Source organism: Buteo buteo, chromosome 5 (genome assembly GCF_964188355.1).
Source record: "Buteo buteo chromosome 5, bButBut1.hap1.1, whole genome shotgun sequence".
NCBI classification, from domain to species: Eukaryota; Metazoa; Chordata; class Aves; order Accipitriformes; family Accipitridae; genus Buteo; species Buteo buteo.
Window position 1 is genome coordinate 7425053 of NC_134175.1, and position 17104 is coordinate 7442156.

Sequence of the window (17104 nt, forward strand, 5' to 3'; positions counted from 1 at the left end):
TCTCTATGGTGACGGCGGGGCGGGCGCGCCGGAAGCGGCGGCGCAGGGTGGGTGAGGGCGGCCCGTCCGCGGCCCTCGCCGGTCGCCGGTCCCCTCAGCGCCGGTGTCCGTCCTCCGGCCACCGGCCCCGCCGAGCCTCCGCCCGCCGGAGCCATGGAGCTGGGGCGGGCGGGCCTGGCCTGGGCCGCCGCCCTGCTGTTGGCGGCCTTGGGAGCGCAGGCCGCGGCGGCGCGGGATTTCGACCCGTACCGCGTCCTGGGAGTCGGCCGGAGCTCCAGCCAGGCCGACATCAAGAAGGCCTACAAGCGGCTCGCCCGGGAATGGTACGTGCCTCCTCTCCGCCCCGGCCTGCCCCCGGGCTCCCATCCGCTCCCCCCCCCCCCCGCCGCAGCACCCCGGCGGGATGGACAGACGGACACGGGGACGGACACACGGTGTCGTTTCGCGTCCTCTCGCTCGAGAGAGCTAGGCCGCTGCGCTTTGAGCGGCGGGTAACGCTGCTGGGGGGTGGCATTAGCCACCTTACCTGGCTGTCCGCGCCAGATGAGGCCGGGCAGGCGGTCAGAGGCGAGCCCCGGGTCTTCCTCGCAGGCCGAGAGTCATCCTGAAACCAAACGGACACCTTCACCCTAGAGATCCATACTGTAAAACCCTCCCGGAGTCTGGCTGTGGGGAAAAAAACTTCTCCTTGACTCAACCAGGAACGTTTAGTACGCCAGGGTCTAAGTCCCGGTTTGATACCTCAGTGTCCGAGGGCAACTCAACCCCCACGCTGGGGAAGGGGTTGGCTCCGCAAATGTTGTGCTCCTCAGTTCGGTGGCATGCACCGAGGAGCAAGCTCAAGGCATTGCCTCGGAAAATAGCCTCACCCCGAGCTTTTAGAGCCTGCGTCGTTTTGCCCAAGACATCCCCAAGGGCTGCGGCAGGAGGTGTTTTACAGGAAGAACTCAGTGGATATGTAGGGCAGGAGCTGAGGGATGCATTGCTGTAGCGGGCAGGAAAGATACGTGCTCCCTCGTCCTGGGCTCGGGCCCCCAGCAACACATCAGATGGAGGAACAGGTCTGCAGGTGCATGGCCAGCGTCCCAGTGCGGCATTTTGGGATGGGGTTTGGGTAGGGAGAGTGCGTGCTGGGTATAAAATCTGATCTCAGCCTCGGGGGACGCCGCCGCACACCCTAACTGTCCATGTCCCGTTCACCTCTGAACAGAGGCCGACAGCTCCCTGCGCCCCCCCGGGGGAAGTGCTGACCCCTTTTTCCTCTGATTCTGCCCCGTAGGCATCCTGACAAAAACAAGGACCCGGGAGCAGAAGACAAATTCATCCAGATCAGCAAGGCCTACGAGGTAACACGCTCTTCTTGCTAAACTCCTGCTGTTGTTAAAAGTTAAGCAACCTTATTTTTCCATCTGGGGCTCTGCACTTTTTCTGCATACATCTGCACGGGAAAGGCGCTCGACCCTGTGGAGGCGGACGCTACTGACCCAAAAAGTTTCCTCTACTTTCTCAACAGAGTGCCGCTGGATGTCACCAGCGTGACCTCTGTTGCAAATATTTTGCTACAGCTCTGCCCTGTTTTCGCTAAAAAGCCTCAAACGAGGGAGGAACGGGTACGCACTGAGCCCCGCGCAGCTGGGCAGCCGTCTTGCCCATGTCACATGTACATATAAGTATTTTGGGGGTGATGTAAGCAATATTAATCACCACAGGGCTTTAGTCACTTCAAATTATTCTTTGCGTAAGTAGTTATTTGCACATTGCTCCCGCGCAGCTCGCAAAATCGGCTGCCCCAGTTTGCAGCAGCTGACCCAACGCTTCCATGGCAAGCAAGCTGAGCCCACAGAAATGAAAGTGGATCGTCAGCTCCCAGCCAAAAACCGCAGTTTCTCTGGAGGGGCTTCTGGCTGCTCGGTAAAACTTTTGGCACTTTGTGATGCCCCCAGAAAACCCTCAAATGTTCAAGCAGACGCCAGGCAAAAGCCGCTCCAGCAAAGAGCGTTAATGCTCAGACAGTGCGACGCTCAGGCTTGAGGAGCGACTGGTGTCAGAAATGGGTACGGCGGTCTTGATTCACAGGCTCCTTTTCTTTGGGCTTTGGCTTTTTTTACCCTTATTTACTGCAGCGAGCCTGGAGGCTACACGATAGTTCCCTTTTCTGGAATATTTATCCCTCCGATGCGCAGCAAAGGCTGCACATTGCCTTGTAGCGCGTCCTTATGCCGCTGCAGTTATTTGCTAAGGGATTATCATCAGGGCGGTTCCCCCTCACGGTTTCAGGCAACCGTCCCTTCTATCATCTGCTTCCCAGATTCTCTCCAATGAGGAAAAGAGGGCAAACTTTGATCGCTATGGAGATGCCGGGGAAAGCCAGGGCTACTCTCAGCACCAGCATCGCCAGTTCCACCACTTCCACGAAGGCTTCTATTTTGACGAGTCCTTCTTCCATTTCCCCTTTAATTCGGAGAGGCGCGATACCTCCGACGAGAAGTATTTGCTCCATTTTTCCCACTACATCAACGAAATCGTGCCAGATAGTTTCAAGAAACCTTACCTCATTAAAATAACCTCGGACTGGTGTTTCAGCTGCATCCACATCGAGCCCGTGTGGAAGGAAGTTGCTCAGGAACTGGAGGCACTGGGTAAGGACGAGGCCGTTTAGGCTGGGCACGCATTGCTCGCCCAGCGAGGCTGCGGCGGTTACCTTCAGCTTTGGAGGACTGAGTTTAACCTGTAGATTTCCTCAGGGATTTATCCTAACGCTTTCCCGAATGTTACTAACCTCATAATGGATGAGGCTATACGTTAGAAATGAGGAAAAACTAGTTCCGTAGATCACAAGGGCAAGATGCCTCTTCTCCTGTCCGCATAGCAAGCAGCTTAGTCGGACACCGATGATAATAAACAATGGCGCGGCTGAGGACCGATCACACTGCTGCGATTTTAGGCCACCAGCGTAAATGCCACATTGCTCTTTGTCCTGTGCTTGGCTGCCTTTGATAAGCAAAGATCCCTGCAGAATACGTCCTCAACTTTAGGGCCGCTACCATACAGTGAAGTTTTGAGACTTAGTGAACACGTTTGGATGACAAGGAGGTATTTTGTACTCACCCCTCCGCCCCCAGCTTCCTCATTTTCCCTGCAGATGTTGTCTGCACGCGCTTCCAGAAAAACACAAACTCAACAGACAGCTGGAGACACAGGCAGCGTAGCTCCCCCTTACTAAGATTTTTCTCCTTGAGGTTTTAATGTAGCACATGAAATACCAGTGGACAGAACAAAAGAGGACAGCACGTTCTCTCTCTCTCCCCCCCTCCCCCTCTTTCTCTCCCCCCCACCCCCCCGCCAGATAAAGCTAGGAGTTTTAAAGAGAATGTTCAAGGAATGCAAGAGGAGGAAAGTACAGAGTTGGGAGGGACAGTCACACAAATAACTCCTGAGTTACGCAGGGCGCTGGGCAAGGCAACAGGTCTTCAACCTCAGTTTTCTACTATGCCTTTTAGAACATTGATGACGTTTCACTTGAGCCTGCTCTCCTTTTTCAGGAGTGGGAATAGGAGTCGTTCACGCTGGGTACGAAAGGCGCCTCGCCCATCACCTAGGTGCACACAGCACACCGTCTCTACTAGGGCTCATTAATGGGAAAATAACCTTCTTCCACAACGCTGTCATTCGAGAAAACCTGCGGCAGTTCGTGGAGAACCTTCTGCCAGGGAATCTCGTAGAAAAGGTATGCTCTAGTGAGAACGTCACTTGCCCCTTCTTGCGTCTGACTGGATATTCACCTCTCCTTAGCTGTTTCAGTGGCTAATCTGTTAATTCAGCCCGCGAGCTGCGCCGTGTCACGAACACGAGACAATCCGACCGAGGCTGGTGAAACGAGGTGTTTTGAGAGCTGTAATTACAGCTACAAAGCCCAGAGCTGTCAGAAGTGATCGCGCAAGGTGGCTCCGTAACGCTTCTTGCGACAGGGCCAATCCCTCTACTACGCAGTTACGCCAGCGACTTTGTGTGCCTGCTGTCCCCCCAGTTGTAATACCCTATGGCTGCCAGAGCTCTACAAAAGCTACCCCCAGGTTAGGAATCTGTGATTAGGCTCTACCTGCCTGCTGGATTTCACTTCCCTTCTCCTTTTTTCGGAGTTTCATCCAGCAAATTAAGGACCGCTCCTAACTCGTAGGCACCATCTGCTAAAATTCACCCGCACAGAGACCCATTGTTTATTTCATCCGGTTTTGATTCAGACCTCTGAAACTGGAGCTGGCAGCAAGAGCCCTTTCCGAGTTATAGGTAAAACCTCCGACCAGATAAAAAATTCCTGCATTTCAGCCTTGCTCGGTTGTTTTTGGGCAGAGTCCTAAGCACCCCCCACCTCCTTTCAGTGCAACATAGCTGGGTCAGCCCCTGCAGTGCTCTCACCTGCCTGCCCTCTGCCTGGAGTCTTGTTCACCTCACCTTGTTTTCCCTTGGGGTCTTCAGCAAAGGCCACCCTTCCCAACAGACCCTTGACCTGCTGTCCTCCAAGTATTTGAGTTTTCACCCCAGAAGCAGGGCCTGCTGCCCTCTTGCACAGCTAAAGCAGCCATTTCACCTCCCACAGCCAGGCACTCATCAAAAACAGAGCCGGCAGTCCACTCCTCTCCCCATGGGCCCCTAAATGAGCTGTGAGCTCCCTTTTATCTCTTTCCTCTAGGTCAAAGAGGTACTGCAGCTAAAACAGAGCAGGAGCAGGTTTGATGGAGCTCACAGGTGCCTGTTAACCCTTGGCTTCCCACTATATATATAAAGCATATGGCCCCAATGAACAGTTATGAGAAAGAAAGCAGCATCGGCACTGACTTGAGACGGCATCGACAAGAGGGTGCAATAACTTGGAGGGTTGGTGGGGGGTTGAGACTGATAGTTTTAATTCAATTCCTGTATCAGACAAGCCCAGATCAGGCATACCTGTTGGAAAGACAAACCCACGGTCTGCTTCCTGTAACACCGGGACAGCTTTTCCAGACTCAGTTCTCATTCAGACACCTAATCGTACAGCATTGCATGTGTCTGACGGCTCAGAGGTTAAACTAACATGCTGATTCTGTTTCAAGATTACAGATAAAAACTACATCCGCTTTCTCTCCAACTGGAAGAAAGAAAACAAGCCCCACGTCCTTCTATTTGATCACATGCCAGTTGTGCCGTTATTATACAAGGTAATGTGATTTCTGTCGCTGCATTGTTGACTTGCTAATAAATCCAGCAATTCCAAAACAAAGTGCGATACGGCTGTGAGCAGAGGCAGACCAATGCCTCTAAATACTATTGACCGGCTCTAGGGGAGAGCAAGCTGATTTGTGTCGGCTGACAACAGCACAGCCAGGTGAGCGACTTCATTGGGAGATTGCTTCTCTGCGCTGCCGCGGATGTACCCTTGGTGGATGCAAAGGTGTGGGTGGGTTTTGGAGGTAGCGGCAACAGGGGCATGTACTAACCTTTATTGGTAATGAGAGATTTTTGCGGCACATCTAATTTGGGTTGCCGGAAAGCCCATTTCCTAAGAAACCCCGCTACCGCGCAAAACGTCAGGTTGTAGAATAAGGCTGTGGATCCATTGAGGCTCCCTGTACGATGACTAAAGAGAATGAGAACTGCAGTTTGGCAAGGGAGAGGAAAGGCTTTTACCTCTTGCAGCGCACGCCCAACAACATTGAAACAGCAGGAGGTGTTCTTGAAGCAAAGTCACCACAGGCACTCGGGGCAGAAAATGTTGTTTACTCTCTAACATAAACATGCGCTGGTGCTTTCTTCCCATCCAGCTGACTGCCTTTGCATACCGCGATTACTTGTCCTTTGGTTATGTGTACGTCGGACTCCAAGGCACCGAAGAGTTGTCCAGTCAGTACAACATCAATGTCTACACTCCCACCATGATGATCTTCAAGGAGCACATCGACAGGCCTGCTGATGTTGTGCAGGTATTGCTCAGAGCCCTGTCCGAGAGCTCACGTGAAATGGATGCTGAGGTTTTCTGACCGAGCTTGTGATGAGGGGTCAGTTGGTGGAGCATTTCAGAGTAAAGAGCATTCATTCTCGGCCTAAACTCGGGCTCCAGCAGAGGCAGAGTGCGACCAGTGGGAGGGAGCTCAGCATGCTTCAGCTATGGTGTGTGACCTTTGGAGGAGGTTGGCTGCAGGTAGCTTCTCAGTCTTGGGGCCTCAAAACATCTCAGGCAATTTTAGCAAGGACCGTGATTGATGGCTGGCAGCCATCCCCAGGCTTCTGACAAGGATGTCACGGCAGCTTGACTCTCCTCATCTTGCCAAGTTCTGACCTCTGCTTTCTTTGTCCTCACCAGGCACGAGATATGAAGAAGCAGCTCATTGACGACTTCCTTTCCCAGAATAAGTTCCTCATGGTGGCCAGACTCACCAACCAGAAGCTGTTCCAGGAGCTGTGTCCCGTGAAGAAGTCTCACCGTCAGCGAAAGTACGGCTCCGTGGGTGATGTGTCCTCCTCTCTTTTTGTTCCCTGAGGCTGCTCCTAAAGCCGCCTTTTGTTTGATTCCGAGGGAGAAGGGAAATGACTGCATTGGATCGTGCTGGGTATCTGCACCATTCGATAGTTTTCCTGCCTTTACTAGGCATATCCTGGGACAGAGCGTAGGTGGAAAGGAGGAGGAACAGGGTGACAGGCTGGAGAGCCAAGTACATGGAAGGTGGGAGTGGGCTGCCTGGAAGCAACAAATTGTATTTCTGGCTCTTCAGGATCATTCAAGCCAGCAGAAAGGGGATGGCTGTTTCCTCTCGCGTCCAGACTGGCTCTTAATCCTCCATCTCGTTGTGTTGCCTAGGCACTGTGCAGTCTTACTTACCGGAGAAGGTGATAAGTTTGCTGAGGCTTACGAGGCGTTTTTGACTTTTGCTGCGGCCAACACAAAAGACACGCTGAAGTTTGTGCACATCTATCGTGATCGGCAGCCGGAGTTTGCGGACGCCTTGCTGATGGATGAGGAGAAGTATCGGGGAAAATCAGCTGTGAGGGTTTTCTTTTTTTTTTTCCCCCCTTCCTCCTTTTCATCTGTCATTCTACCTCGTGTCGTAGGATGCTGTAACTCGATCTGACACCTAAATCTGGGTGGTGATTTGAAGCGTAACATCCACCTAGTAAAGAGTACCTTCCTCTCTGACATCTGCGATGTTATTGGCTCGTCCAGGTGGTCATTTTGGAGAGACACAATAACGCGGGGAAGATCACCTATAAAATCTTGGAGGAGGCCTGGCAAGGCAGCAAAGAGGACAACTTCATCCTCCTTGATCTTCTGGACCAGCTGAGGACAGACCCCGGCCTTCTCTCTTCAGAGACTGTCCTGGCAGACTTGAATGACGAACTCGCTCCCGTAAGTGCACGGCCTTTCCAGCTGCCTAACAACCGCATTACCTTTTAGGGCAGTCCCATTAGGGTGATTCACGGGCATTATTTATGTTTTAAAACACCAAGGCAAGACTCTTAGAAGTCTTCTCACTTGTGGAAGGAAGCTCATGGCATGTTCTGAAGCCGATTTGGCCCAGGGTTCTGTTTAAGGGGTGGGAGTCCTATCGGGGCTCTGGGTAGCGGGTCAGTCATTTGCTTTTTTCTTTTTTAACAGATGTTCCTTATCCGATGGCTCTACTCCACGCTGGACTATATCTCAGACTGCTGGGACAGTTTGTTTCACAGTAACTGGTACGGATTGGGTGTTGACAAGTCTCGATAGGGAGCAGGATTGCTGTTTTCTGGTTCAGAGGCATAGCAGAACCAGGTTCTCATTACCAGGAATTGAGACTGTATCATCACACATAGGTGCCTGTACTCTCTCGAGATTGAGGCAAAGAGCACTGAAACCACAGTGAAGTCAGCTTCTGCCTCAAGTACTGGGTACTTTGGCCTTGAGGCTGAGCGTGGACATTACGCTCCTGAAAACACACATCCACTGTTGGGTTTTGCCACTTCCCTGTCGCCTTATTTTAAAAAGGATCTGTTTTTATCCTCCTCCCTTTGGGTGGGAGCGGGACAGTGCTCAAAATCTTGATTGTCTTTAAGACCCCAGGAAGCAAGCCGAGTTTCTGGGGAAACCGCATGGTATTACACGAGGCAGGCAGGAACTGCAAGTCGAGCAGAAACAGCACAGCTCGCGGACCTGATTGCTCTTTGCAAATCTTCCCCTCAGGCGAGAAATGATGCCACTGCTGTCCTTGCTCTTCTCTGCGCTCTTCATTCTCTTTGGCACCGTCATCGTTCAGGCTTTCAGGTGAGTGCACACCAAAACGTCCTAGGGGATCTTACGGGCCAGCCATTAGCACCTCAGTCCAGTCTGGTGCCTTAAACACACACAAGATAATCTTCCTTCGCAGTGATTCGAGTGATCCCAGGGACTCTCCTCCCTCTGAGAAGGAAGAAACTGCCGCAAAGACAGAGAAGAACGACACAAGCTTCAGCAAAGAGAGCAACAGGTTCCTTCTCTAATAATTTCTCCAGAAATGTTTTCTGCCAAAGCATTGCTTGGGGAGCCTCTGTGCAGAGAGAGCACATGGAGAGCATTAGGAGGACAGCAGAGACCTGCTAGAGCTGTGGACATAGCGCAGTCATCGCGTGGGGCAGTGCGGGCACAGCGAGGCGGGTAGGAGTAGTGTTCAGCCAGGACCCAGACCAGCAAGGACAGGGGTGCACAAACAGAGCTATTAAGTGAGTCCCACTGTGTTTGCCCCAGACAACATCCCTGGAGGAAAGGTAAAGGTCTGCCTGACCTGTCGAGGAAGAAAGATCCAAGTCTGGCCACTGCACCAGTCAAACCGGCTTTAGCTAGAGGGCATGGGGACAGCTCAGTGTAAGGGGGCGGGGAACAAGCGCACGGGTTCTCCGTCCTTGGTCGCACCCGGCCCCTCGTTCCCCTTTCACTCAGTCACTGTTTTGTTGCCACAGGATTCCCAAAAAGGGCTTTGTCGAGGTGACTGAGCTAACAGACATCAACTACAACAGTAACTTGGTACGCCTGAGGCCGGGTCACATGAATGTGGTCTTGATCCTGTCCAACTCGACCAAAACCATCCTCCTCCAGAAGTTTGCCCTGGAAGTCTACACGTTCACAGGGTAGGCTGGGGCCCTCTACCGGGTTTCTGTTACCGTTTTAACAACTTGCATAATGCTGCTCTGACAACAAGTTAGGAGCGGTGTCGGCTCAATTGCCAGGAGAGAACGCTTCTGGCAAGCCAAGCAGCCTCTGTGCTCGTCAGTAGCAATGAGCCACTGAAAACCGAGTGACCTTTCCTGGCCGTACTCGGTAAAGGTGGCCAGACGGGTCTGGTGGTGCCACTGCTTTGGCCATACCCACATTTTGACAAACAGAGAGCACGACAGTACTGCGTGCTAGGTAATTGTCATCTGTGCCAAACTGGCTTAAAAAAGGAGCTGTGGCAACACAGCTCTGCACCTGCCCTTGTTTACAAACACTTACCTGTCTGGTAGGAATCCGGCCTTGACTCGGAAGACACGCTAATCCCACTTCTCCTCTGCTCTTCCCCCAGGAGCAGCTCTCTTCATTTTTCCTTCCTCAGCCTGGACAAGCACCGAGAATGGCTGGAGTACCTGTTAGAGTTCGCGCAGGATGCGGCCCCCATCCCAAACCAGTACGACAAGCATTTCCTGGAGCGCGACTACACGGGCTACGTCCTGGCTCTGAACGGCCACAAGAAATACTTCTGCCTCTTTAAGCCTCACAGATCGGGGGATGAGGGGGGAACCCCGGGATCCTGCGAGGATTACGATTCCTCGCTACACGCAGAAGCCAGAGGGAAATCCTCCTGCAGCCCAGGATCTAGATCCATTAAAAACAAATTACACAAATTGTCCTTTTGGATGGAACGCCTCCTAGAGGGTTCCTTACAGAGGTTCTATATCCCCTCGTGGCCTGCGCTAGACTGAGGGATTTTAAAGAGATTCTAACGGACAAACTTTTTATGAAGATGACAAGGGACAGCTCTTTCCGGGAATACGCAAACAAGCGTGACGAATGGACCTTAGGTTTTAGATGAACTCTCCTAGGGCCGGCGACTAGATAGAAAATATCTCCCCACGTCCAGAGCCCAGGAGTGCAGCCAAGCGCACCAAAATCCCCTCCACTGACTTGTCATGCGTTTGGATGCCGTACTGCTGAAGAGCCGAGAAGTCCGTTTTTCCCTTCTTGTCCTGCCGCATCTGCTTCCCGAGTCGCCCCTGTTCCGTCTCTCGTTTTACCTCGGTTGAAGAAAAACCTGTGACTTCTCTGCCGCAGTGACTCGGTCTGGACCGAAGGCAGCCGGCGATGCGGGTGGGGTCATGGTTCTCTCTCCCATTCCCCGTGCGCTTAGCCTGTGGTGCATGGTGTAACACCGGCAAGACCCTGCAGACCCTCCCAGGCCCTGCCCTTCTGAAAGGCCTCCTCCCACCAGGCAGTCGTACTTTATTGGCTTTCCCTGTGGTAAGTGATCTAGAGTATGGTCGGGAACATCTCCCTCGTAGCAAACCTGTAGCTGGGACTCGCCTGTGGTGCAGGCTAGTAGGCGATCTGCATGTTTCATGCTCCTCGTGTCATAGTTCCACACGCAGCTTCACCGGCCAAACCATAACCATGGAGGGAAGGGGTTTTGCACGGCCGTAAATACTGTAAAGGTGTTGAGCCATTTAAATGTCACATTGATTTTTCAGATGCCTTTCTGCTTCTGTCGATTTTTAGACGATCTATCCTAGAGCCATAACTTTAACTGTGTCCTCAGATTGTAGGTGTGAGCTGCTATGAGCCAGTAGATGTGTAAAAGAAACTCTACCTAGCTGCTAGGGAGTCGGTGTGGGCTCCTTTCAAACACCCTTACATCTGTAGTACAAACCAACCTTTCTTTGTATCAAGGAACCCAATTCTCTGATGATTGTATTCTTGAAAAGTTGCCCCAGAAGTGCTGTATCATCAGACCATCGCTTATGTGTGAAATTCCTTTTTGGTTTAGGCGTGGGTTCAGGATGCTCAGTTTCAGCCTCTCGCCCATTTCCTTCTTGCTGCAAACCTTTGTTTCTCAATGTGCAGGCTGCTGCCTTGGGTTTTTTTGTTTGTTTGCGTTGGGCTTTGGGGGTTTTTTTGTCTTTTTGAACTCATAGGTCTGCGTGAAGCTAGAACAGTCGTAAAGCACAGGTTTGGTTTACGCTTTGCTCTAGCAGTGCTCCAACAGCCATTTTCAACACCATGGGGGGAAAGGGTGGCCCTTTGTAAGGCGGAGGGAAGGCGAGCAGACTCGCGACCGCTTTCCACTCCTCAAGCGATAAAGCAAAGCAGCAGGGTTTCTCTTCACGGCCGGGACTGAAATCCTGTGGGACTGGTTCTTCCTTTTCACTGCGCCGGGGCAGACACTGTCGCCCTGGCTGGTCCTCACCGCGCCTCTTCTGGCCACTCCGCACAGGACCCAGGCCCCCGCAGTCCCAAGTTGCCATTAGGCTACGGCACTGCCAAAGCACGGGGATCCGAACGGGGTGGCCTTTGCTGCAGGGCTCTGACGGTAGAGCGCTTGGTCGAGCATGTGGTGTTAATGCAAAGCTTGCTCGGCCCTTGCCACCTTAGCTACCATCTTAGCGGAGCAGCCAGCGCATAGGAATAACCATGCCAATCTCTGAGCTAGCTGCCAATCCCATATGAAATCCGGGAATGCTCAAGTCGTTTCACTGCCTACGTGACCCAGTTGCTCACAGACCCTTGGCTTGCTGCATTCCTCCCTGCCCTGGGAGTAGATTGGCATGCTTCGACCACCACAGGTATCTCAAAGCCCATGTATAATGTACTTCCAAATAAAGGCTACAATGCTACCAACTGACCCTATGTGAGGTTACTTAATTTTAGCTCAGCGGACTCTGGGCCACAGCTTGCGCTGCTGCACGGATAAGGCACTCGAGTAGAGGGAAGGAAGGAAGGAAGGCGAAGTCTTCTCCCTGCCAAAGATCTCTGAGGCACACACGTACTGCTGAAATAGAGCGGGAGGGGAAACGAAATGCTGGCCTGATGCTGCTAGACTTTGTTTTCTTTTGGCTGGAGCAATTGCTGTAGTGCTGCACTCATGCTTCTCCTGCAGCTTGCTCTGCAGGATGTGGCCAGAATGGCCTTTAGCCCAGCGGAAGGCTCCACATAACTTTTTAAACAGTTGCAAAAGCAAAAAAATACTCTCTGGGTCTTTTCTGTCTCTTCAGCTAGTCAGAAACCAGGAGAAAACCCTTGACACATGAAAAAAGTGCCTAGTTGTGCTACAGCAAGGGAATTCAGCCCTGCCCCAAGTGAGACGAGAAGGCCTTTCTGGCCTTCAAAATAAATGCAGTTCACGTGCTGCACACCTGTGGGAATCCTTTTTTAAATTTTCTTTTTACCACCAGTAGCCTCCCCTTTTAGGCTGAGTTTTGCTTAAGGAGCACTTGCAGCAGTCCACCCTTGCTGGCTGTGGCTGGATGGGAGCACAGCTCCTGTTTAGCTGTAACTCTGCCCTTCACTGCTTTTAACCAGGTCAGACGAACTCGGCTTGTGTCGCTGTTCTATGGAAAATCTTCTTTCATGGGCCAAAGCAAACACCAAACTGTGCTGAACCCCTCGTTTAGTTAGCTTTGGTGTCCTTCGTGGAGCGCTGGGCGCTCGCTTTCTCGTAGAAGAGCGTGGTCGGAGGCTGCTTACGCTGGAGGTCTGTCTGCCCTCTCCCAGCAGTTGCGAGCCCTCTCCCCCAGATCATTTCCTAACCTGCCGCCTCCAGCGGCGCTCAACCCATATCGTAACGTATCATCAGCGAAACGCACTTGCGATTCTGTTATGCACATGGTGGTTGGTAATCCAAAGATTGAGAAAATTCAGTCCTAGTGCACTATTCTAGTGAACTCTGAGTGATCGCACGCCGCTCAGAAGCTGAAGCAAAGGGATACAGGCCCCCAGTCTAAAGGTTGTACCAAAACTCCTCCCTGGACTGAGTGCAGTGGGCAGCGGCCATCTGCGGCTGCCGGCCTCCGCTCTGCCATTCACGGAAAGCCTGCCAGGAACTAGTACACTAGCGCAGCCTGAGAAGTAGGACTGAAAACTAGGTACCTATTTTGCACTTTTGATACTGGGGGCGGGGGGGGGGGGGATTAACTTATTTGGCAAACTTGTCTTTTTTATTTTCGGTTTTGTTTTGGTTTTTTTTTGTATTTGTGAACAGGCACTGATGTCATTTTGTTCTAAGATGATTACAGATTCGCAACCAAAATAAACTATTTTAATGTGTGATGAGGTGGCTCTGTGTTTCCATGTACAAACTACCCTCATCTCCGTGTCAGCTCAGAAATTCCAGGAGCGATAAAACTGCTCCTGCTGTAGGAGATGCCTGGTTATCCCCAGCAGGCAATGTAGTCACATATGCCCCTACTCTCAGAACAGGACCCAGGCCACCTTTGGCTGCCCTCCCTTCCTCTGTATTCATTGTCCAGCTGCTGCGCCTTAATGGGAGAAACCTTTCGCCAGTGACAGTTTTGCCAGGAGCCCCTACAAGCTGGGTGAGTAATTCCAGCTGGGAAAGCAGAGGCGAAACGCCATTAGCCTCATCTTTTCCTTTCCCAGGCAAACTCAAAAGCTACAGACACCAGTCAAATGGGCTGTCCCCACCCATCTGCTACCTACAGTTTATCAGCTTAAAAATTACCTTTTCTAGCGGTAAACAGCATTTATTTCTCACTGCAAAGCCTGTGTTCACCGTGACCGGTGGAGGGGAACAGGACAGGGAAAGCCTGGGCTGAGGTCAGGGCTGTGTTGCCCCCGGGGCAGGCGGGAGCTGCCCTCATCTTGTCTTCACTCCAGGGAGAACGCAGAGCATCTCGAACAGCAGGTTTGCCCCCAGGAGGGCTGTGTTACCTAAGACAAGACAAAAAGGGGGAAACAACCAAGCCATGAATGCCCAACTGCTTTTGCCCACAGTGGTCAGCTGCCTCTGCCAGGCACACACGTCTTTCTTACTCTCAACCATCTTTAGACTCACCAGAGACATCGTACATCGGTGCAACTTCTACAAGGTCACATCCCACTATGTTCAGTCCTTTGCAGCCACGAATGATCTCCAAAGCCTAGGAAAAAAGAAACAGATTTGGGATCAAGAAACACATCTGACCTAGCAGACTGGTGGGGGCTCTGCTTTCCCCACATGCAGCTAAGGAAACCCAACCTATGCAGGCCAAATCACATCGGTTCAACATTTCCTTTCCTCATTACCACTACAAAATGCTCCCAGGCCAACCTCACCCTTCCCTTTGCTGCCCTGGCAGCATGGCCTCCTTTAACAGGAGCAAAGACGTCCCCTTCCCACTGGGAAACAAAGCTGCATCCCCCTTACCTGCACAGGCGTGAGTCCGGCTATCTCCGGTGTCCCGGTGCCTGGCGCATACGCGGGGTCTAGTCCATCGATATCGAAACTGATGTACACCGGCTTGTCCCCCATCTGCGTCCTCACCTCCCCCATCAGCGGCACCAGGGACTTCCTCCAGCACTCTTCAGCCGGGACCACCCGAAAACCCTGCGGGCACACAGACACGCAGGCGCCCACTCAGGGAATGGCGGGCAAAGCGGAGCATCCTCCTGCCCCGCCAGGGATTTCTGCCGGGATAAATCCTCATCCCAGGGCCAAGCTGCAGAGGTGCACCTCGAAGCACCCTCCGCTCACCCCCACTTTCTTATTCTTCCCTCCCTCAGCTGATGGCTCGGTGCGCCGGGAGCGTTTGTCCTGCGGGCCAAGCCACCGGCGTGGGACAACATGCAGAAGAGACATTTCTTTTCCTGCTGAAGCTAAGGGAGTATTAATGACCTGGGAATATTAATGGCAGGGAAAGAAAGAGGTGCTCTGCGCATGTCTGCAGCTGAGCTTACCTGGTCCTGACAGTACTTGTAAGGATCGGGGTCATAGGAGGAGCCTCGGATGCCGATCTGGACCACACGGCTGCAATCCAGCAGCCCTTCCTCCACGCAGCGCCGGAACGGAGTCCCGTGGTAGATCTTCTCCCCCAGGGCTCTGTCTCCAGTGTCAGTGTGAGCATCCACATGCACAAGTCCCACAGGACCATGCCTAGTAGAGGCAGGGTGGCCACGTTAGTCGCTGTCCCGTGCGCGATGGCCCTGCCTACACCGGGGACGGCAAAGCAGGAGCCTTCTCAAGGCTCCTTCCCAGGTCCTTATTCTACATCTCCAGGTCAGAAACTTACTTTTCTGCCACCGCCTGCAGGATGGGGTATGTTATGGTGTGATCTCCACCTGCAACAGGCCAGGGAAGAGGGTGTAACGCACTGCAAGAGGTGCTCAGCGCTCACTGTGTTTGTTCCCAGGTGATTTCCCCCCCGCCCCTTGCATTTATCCTGCCTTTGTTTATACACCCCAGGGCTTCATTCCCAAAGGAAAACCTGAGGCTCCCGGGTGCAGGTTGCTTCCTCTCTCCTCTTCCCTCCTCGGGAGGACCAGAGATGCACAACTGCTGGCAGGGGCAGCCCATGGAGCAGAACCCTTGACGGTTTATAAATAGGTGCTTGATTCACTTCCGAGGACGTTGTAACTGATAATTTGCCCCACGCTACTATATACACTTGCTTCATTTAGCGATGCCAAGCTGCGACAGCTGGACACTTGAATACGCATCCAAATCATGCCTCGTGCAAAGCAGCATGCTGCTAGGCACTCGCTCAAGCTTGAAGCTTTTCAGAGGGACACAAACTGCTCTTGCTTCGGGTCCTGCTCAACAGGACACTGAAAGCATACCGCTGACTGGGTTTGTGGTTGAGCTTCAGGCTGTGCACTGGAACAGTCTCTCAGCTGACCCATTCTCGCCATTTTTGACACGAGAGGCATCATGGATGGCAGTAATTTCAAGAGAGAGCGTGTAAATTTACCCATGATTTACCCATCTAGCCCATGATTTAGCAGAACACCCCCTGCAGAGGAGAGATTCATTGCTCACCTTCCACCGTGTTCAGACTGAACAAGGGCTGGAGGAGAGGGAGTTTGGATGAGCGGGGAGGCAGTGGCACGGCAGGGAGATGTGGGGTCCTTACCCAAGGTGAGGGGCACGCAGCCAGAGGCCACTATCTTCTGGTAGGACTCTCGGATGAGGCGGCAGCTGTCGGGCAGGTTATAGAGGTTCACGTTCACGTCCCCGATGTCAGCCACCTGCAGGGAGTCGAAAGGCGCTGCCCCAGTGCTGGCGTTGTACCTCCTCACCATCACCGACTCGGCCCGGATCTGGCGCGGACCGAACCTGGGGAGACAGCGCAGCCGGGAAAAGCTGCTGGGCAGAGTTCCCGATGCCAGCACCGCGCACCCAGCGCTCCTCTCACGGGAGGAGAGCTGTGGCGGCCGGCCGGAGCAATGCAGCGGCTTCCCTGGCACTACAGTTAGCCCTTACCTGGCTCCCGGCCGGTTGGACGTGCCCGTGTCTAGAGGGACGCCAACGAAAGCTGCATCGAGTCCCTCTGCCGATGCCTGCATGGGCAGCTTCATCATGGAGCAGACCCCCACGGGCCGGGCCACGAACTGGGCACTGGGGGGCACGTTGAACTGCGAGCCCCAGCGGCAAGGGGCCCCGTGCCCCAGGGCCAGGGGCCAGAGGCGCCCCATGGATGCACCGGGTGAGGAGCCAGAGGCAGCCAGGGACCATGGGCTGCGGCGTGGGGTGGCCGCCACAGCAGCCGCAGACAGCTTGCGAGCGCAGAGCCCGGCTTCCCAGGACAGCAGCTGGCTGCAGCCAGCCCAGAGCAGGCGCCTCATCCTGCCCCACGGGCTCCGACCCTCCACCCCACACGGAGTGGAGCGCGGGGTGCTGCGGGGAATGTTCCGTCTCGGCTGGAGTGGCGCAGCCAGGCAGAGAGCCAGCCGCCTCCACCATCCCTCCCCTCCGCCCTCCCCGGGGTTCAAAGTGCGGCCAGACACCCTGCTGCTCGGAAAAGGGCAGAGATTCAGCTCAGGCCTCGCGTTCCCCCTCCCGGCCACCCCCTTTCCCCACGGCACAGTCTGCTTCCCGGCAAACACCGGGAACAAACGCGGCAGCAAGGGGCTTTGGCTCGAGCATCTCCAACAAGAGCCTGC

At 53.5% G+C, this 17104-nt stretch overlaps 2 protein-coding genes across 3 annotated transcripts; one reads left to right on the forward strand and one right to left on the reverse strand.

The window, feature by feature from the left end:
* The first annotated feature begins 51 nt into the window (after positions 1-51).
* DNAJC16 (DnaJ heat shock protein family (Hsp40) member C16) lies at positions 52-13116 on the forward strand. 2 transcript variants are annotated; one of them, XM_075027495.1, is made up of 14 exons: positions 52-323; positions 1280-1346; positions 2309-2639; positions 3543-3727; positions 5091-5195; positions 5799-5957; positions 6338-6468; positions 6833-7016; positions 7196-7378; positions 7628-7704; positions 8189-8269; positions 8373-8471; positions 8941-9108; positions 9543-13116. In XM_075027495.1, exons 1-14 carry the CDS (start codon positions 154-156, stop codon positions 9937-9939), a joined length of 2337 nt encoding a protein of 778 aa, XP_074883596.1. In that variant the 5' UTR covers positions 52-153; the 3' UTR covers positions 9940-13116. The 2 variants fall into 2 exon arrangements, with proteins under 2 accessions (XP_074883596.1, XP_074883597.1); XM_075027496.1 differs by lacking the exons at positions 52-323; positions 1280-1346 and adding an exon at positions 1937-2054.
* A 479-nt stretch (positions 13117-13595) lies between these two features.
* Positions 13596-16808, reverse strand: AGMAT (agmatinase (putative)). The gene is made up of 7 exons (XM_075027497.1): positions 16425-16808; positions 16075-16277; positions 15235-15283; positions 14903-15098; positions 14373-14552; positions 14022-14106; positions 13596-13897 (listed from the first exon to the last, which is right to left on the reverse strand). The coding sequence occupies exons 1-7, from the start codon at positions 16784-16786 to the stop codon at positions 13824-13826; spliced, it is 1149 nt and encodes a 382-aa protein (XP_074883598.1). The 5' UTR covers positions 16787-16808; the 3' UTR covers positions 13596-13823.
* Between the last annotated feature and the right edge of the window lie 296 nt (positions 16809-17104).

Excerpts from the sequence above, each read along its gene's own strand:
- DNAJC16 (XM_075027495.1), top strand. The coding sequence starts at position 154 with ATGGAGCTGGGGCGGGCGGGCCTGGCCTGGGCCGCCGCCCTGCTGTTG. Across the intron at positions 7,379-7,627 it reads TGAATGACGAACTCGCTCCC|ATGTTCCTTATCCGATGGCT; the intron begins GTAAGTGCACGG and ends CTTTTTTAACAG. Across the intron at positions 8,270-8,372 it reads GTCATCGTTCAGGCTTTCAG|TGATTCGAGTGATCCCAGGG; the intron begins GTGAGTGCACAC and ends CTTCCTTCGCAG.
- AGMAT (XM_075027497.1), bottom strand. The coding sequence starts at position 16,786 with ATGAGGCGCCTGCTCTGGGCTGGCTGCAGCCAGCTGCTGTCCTGGGAA. Across the intron at positions 15,284-16,074 it reads CTGCGTGCCCCTCACCTTGG|GTGGAGATCACACCATAACA; the intron begins GTAAGGACCCCA and ends GGCCTGTTGCAG. Across the intron at positions 13,898-14,021 it reads ACCGATGTACGATGTCTCTG|GTAACACAGCCCTCCTGGGG; the intron begins GTGAGTCTAAAG and ends GTCTTGTCTTAG.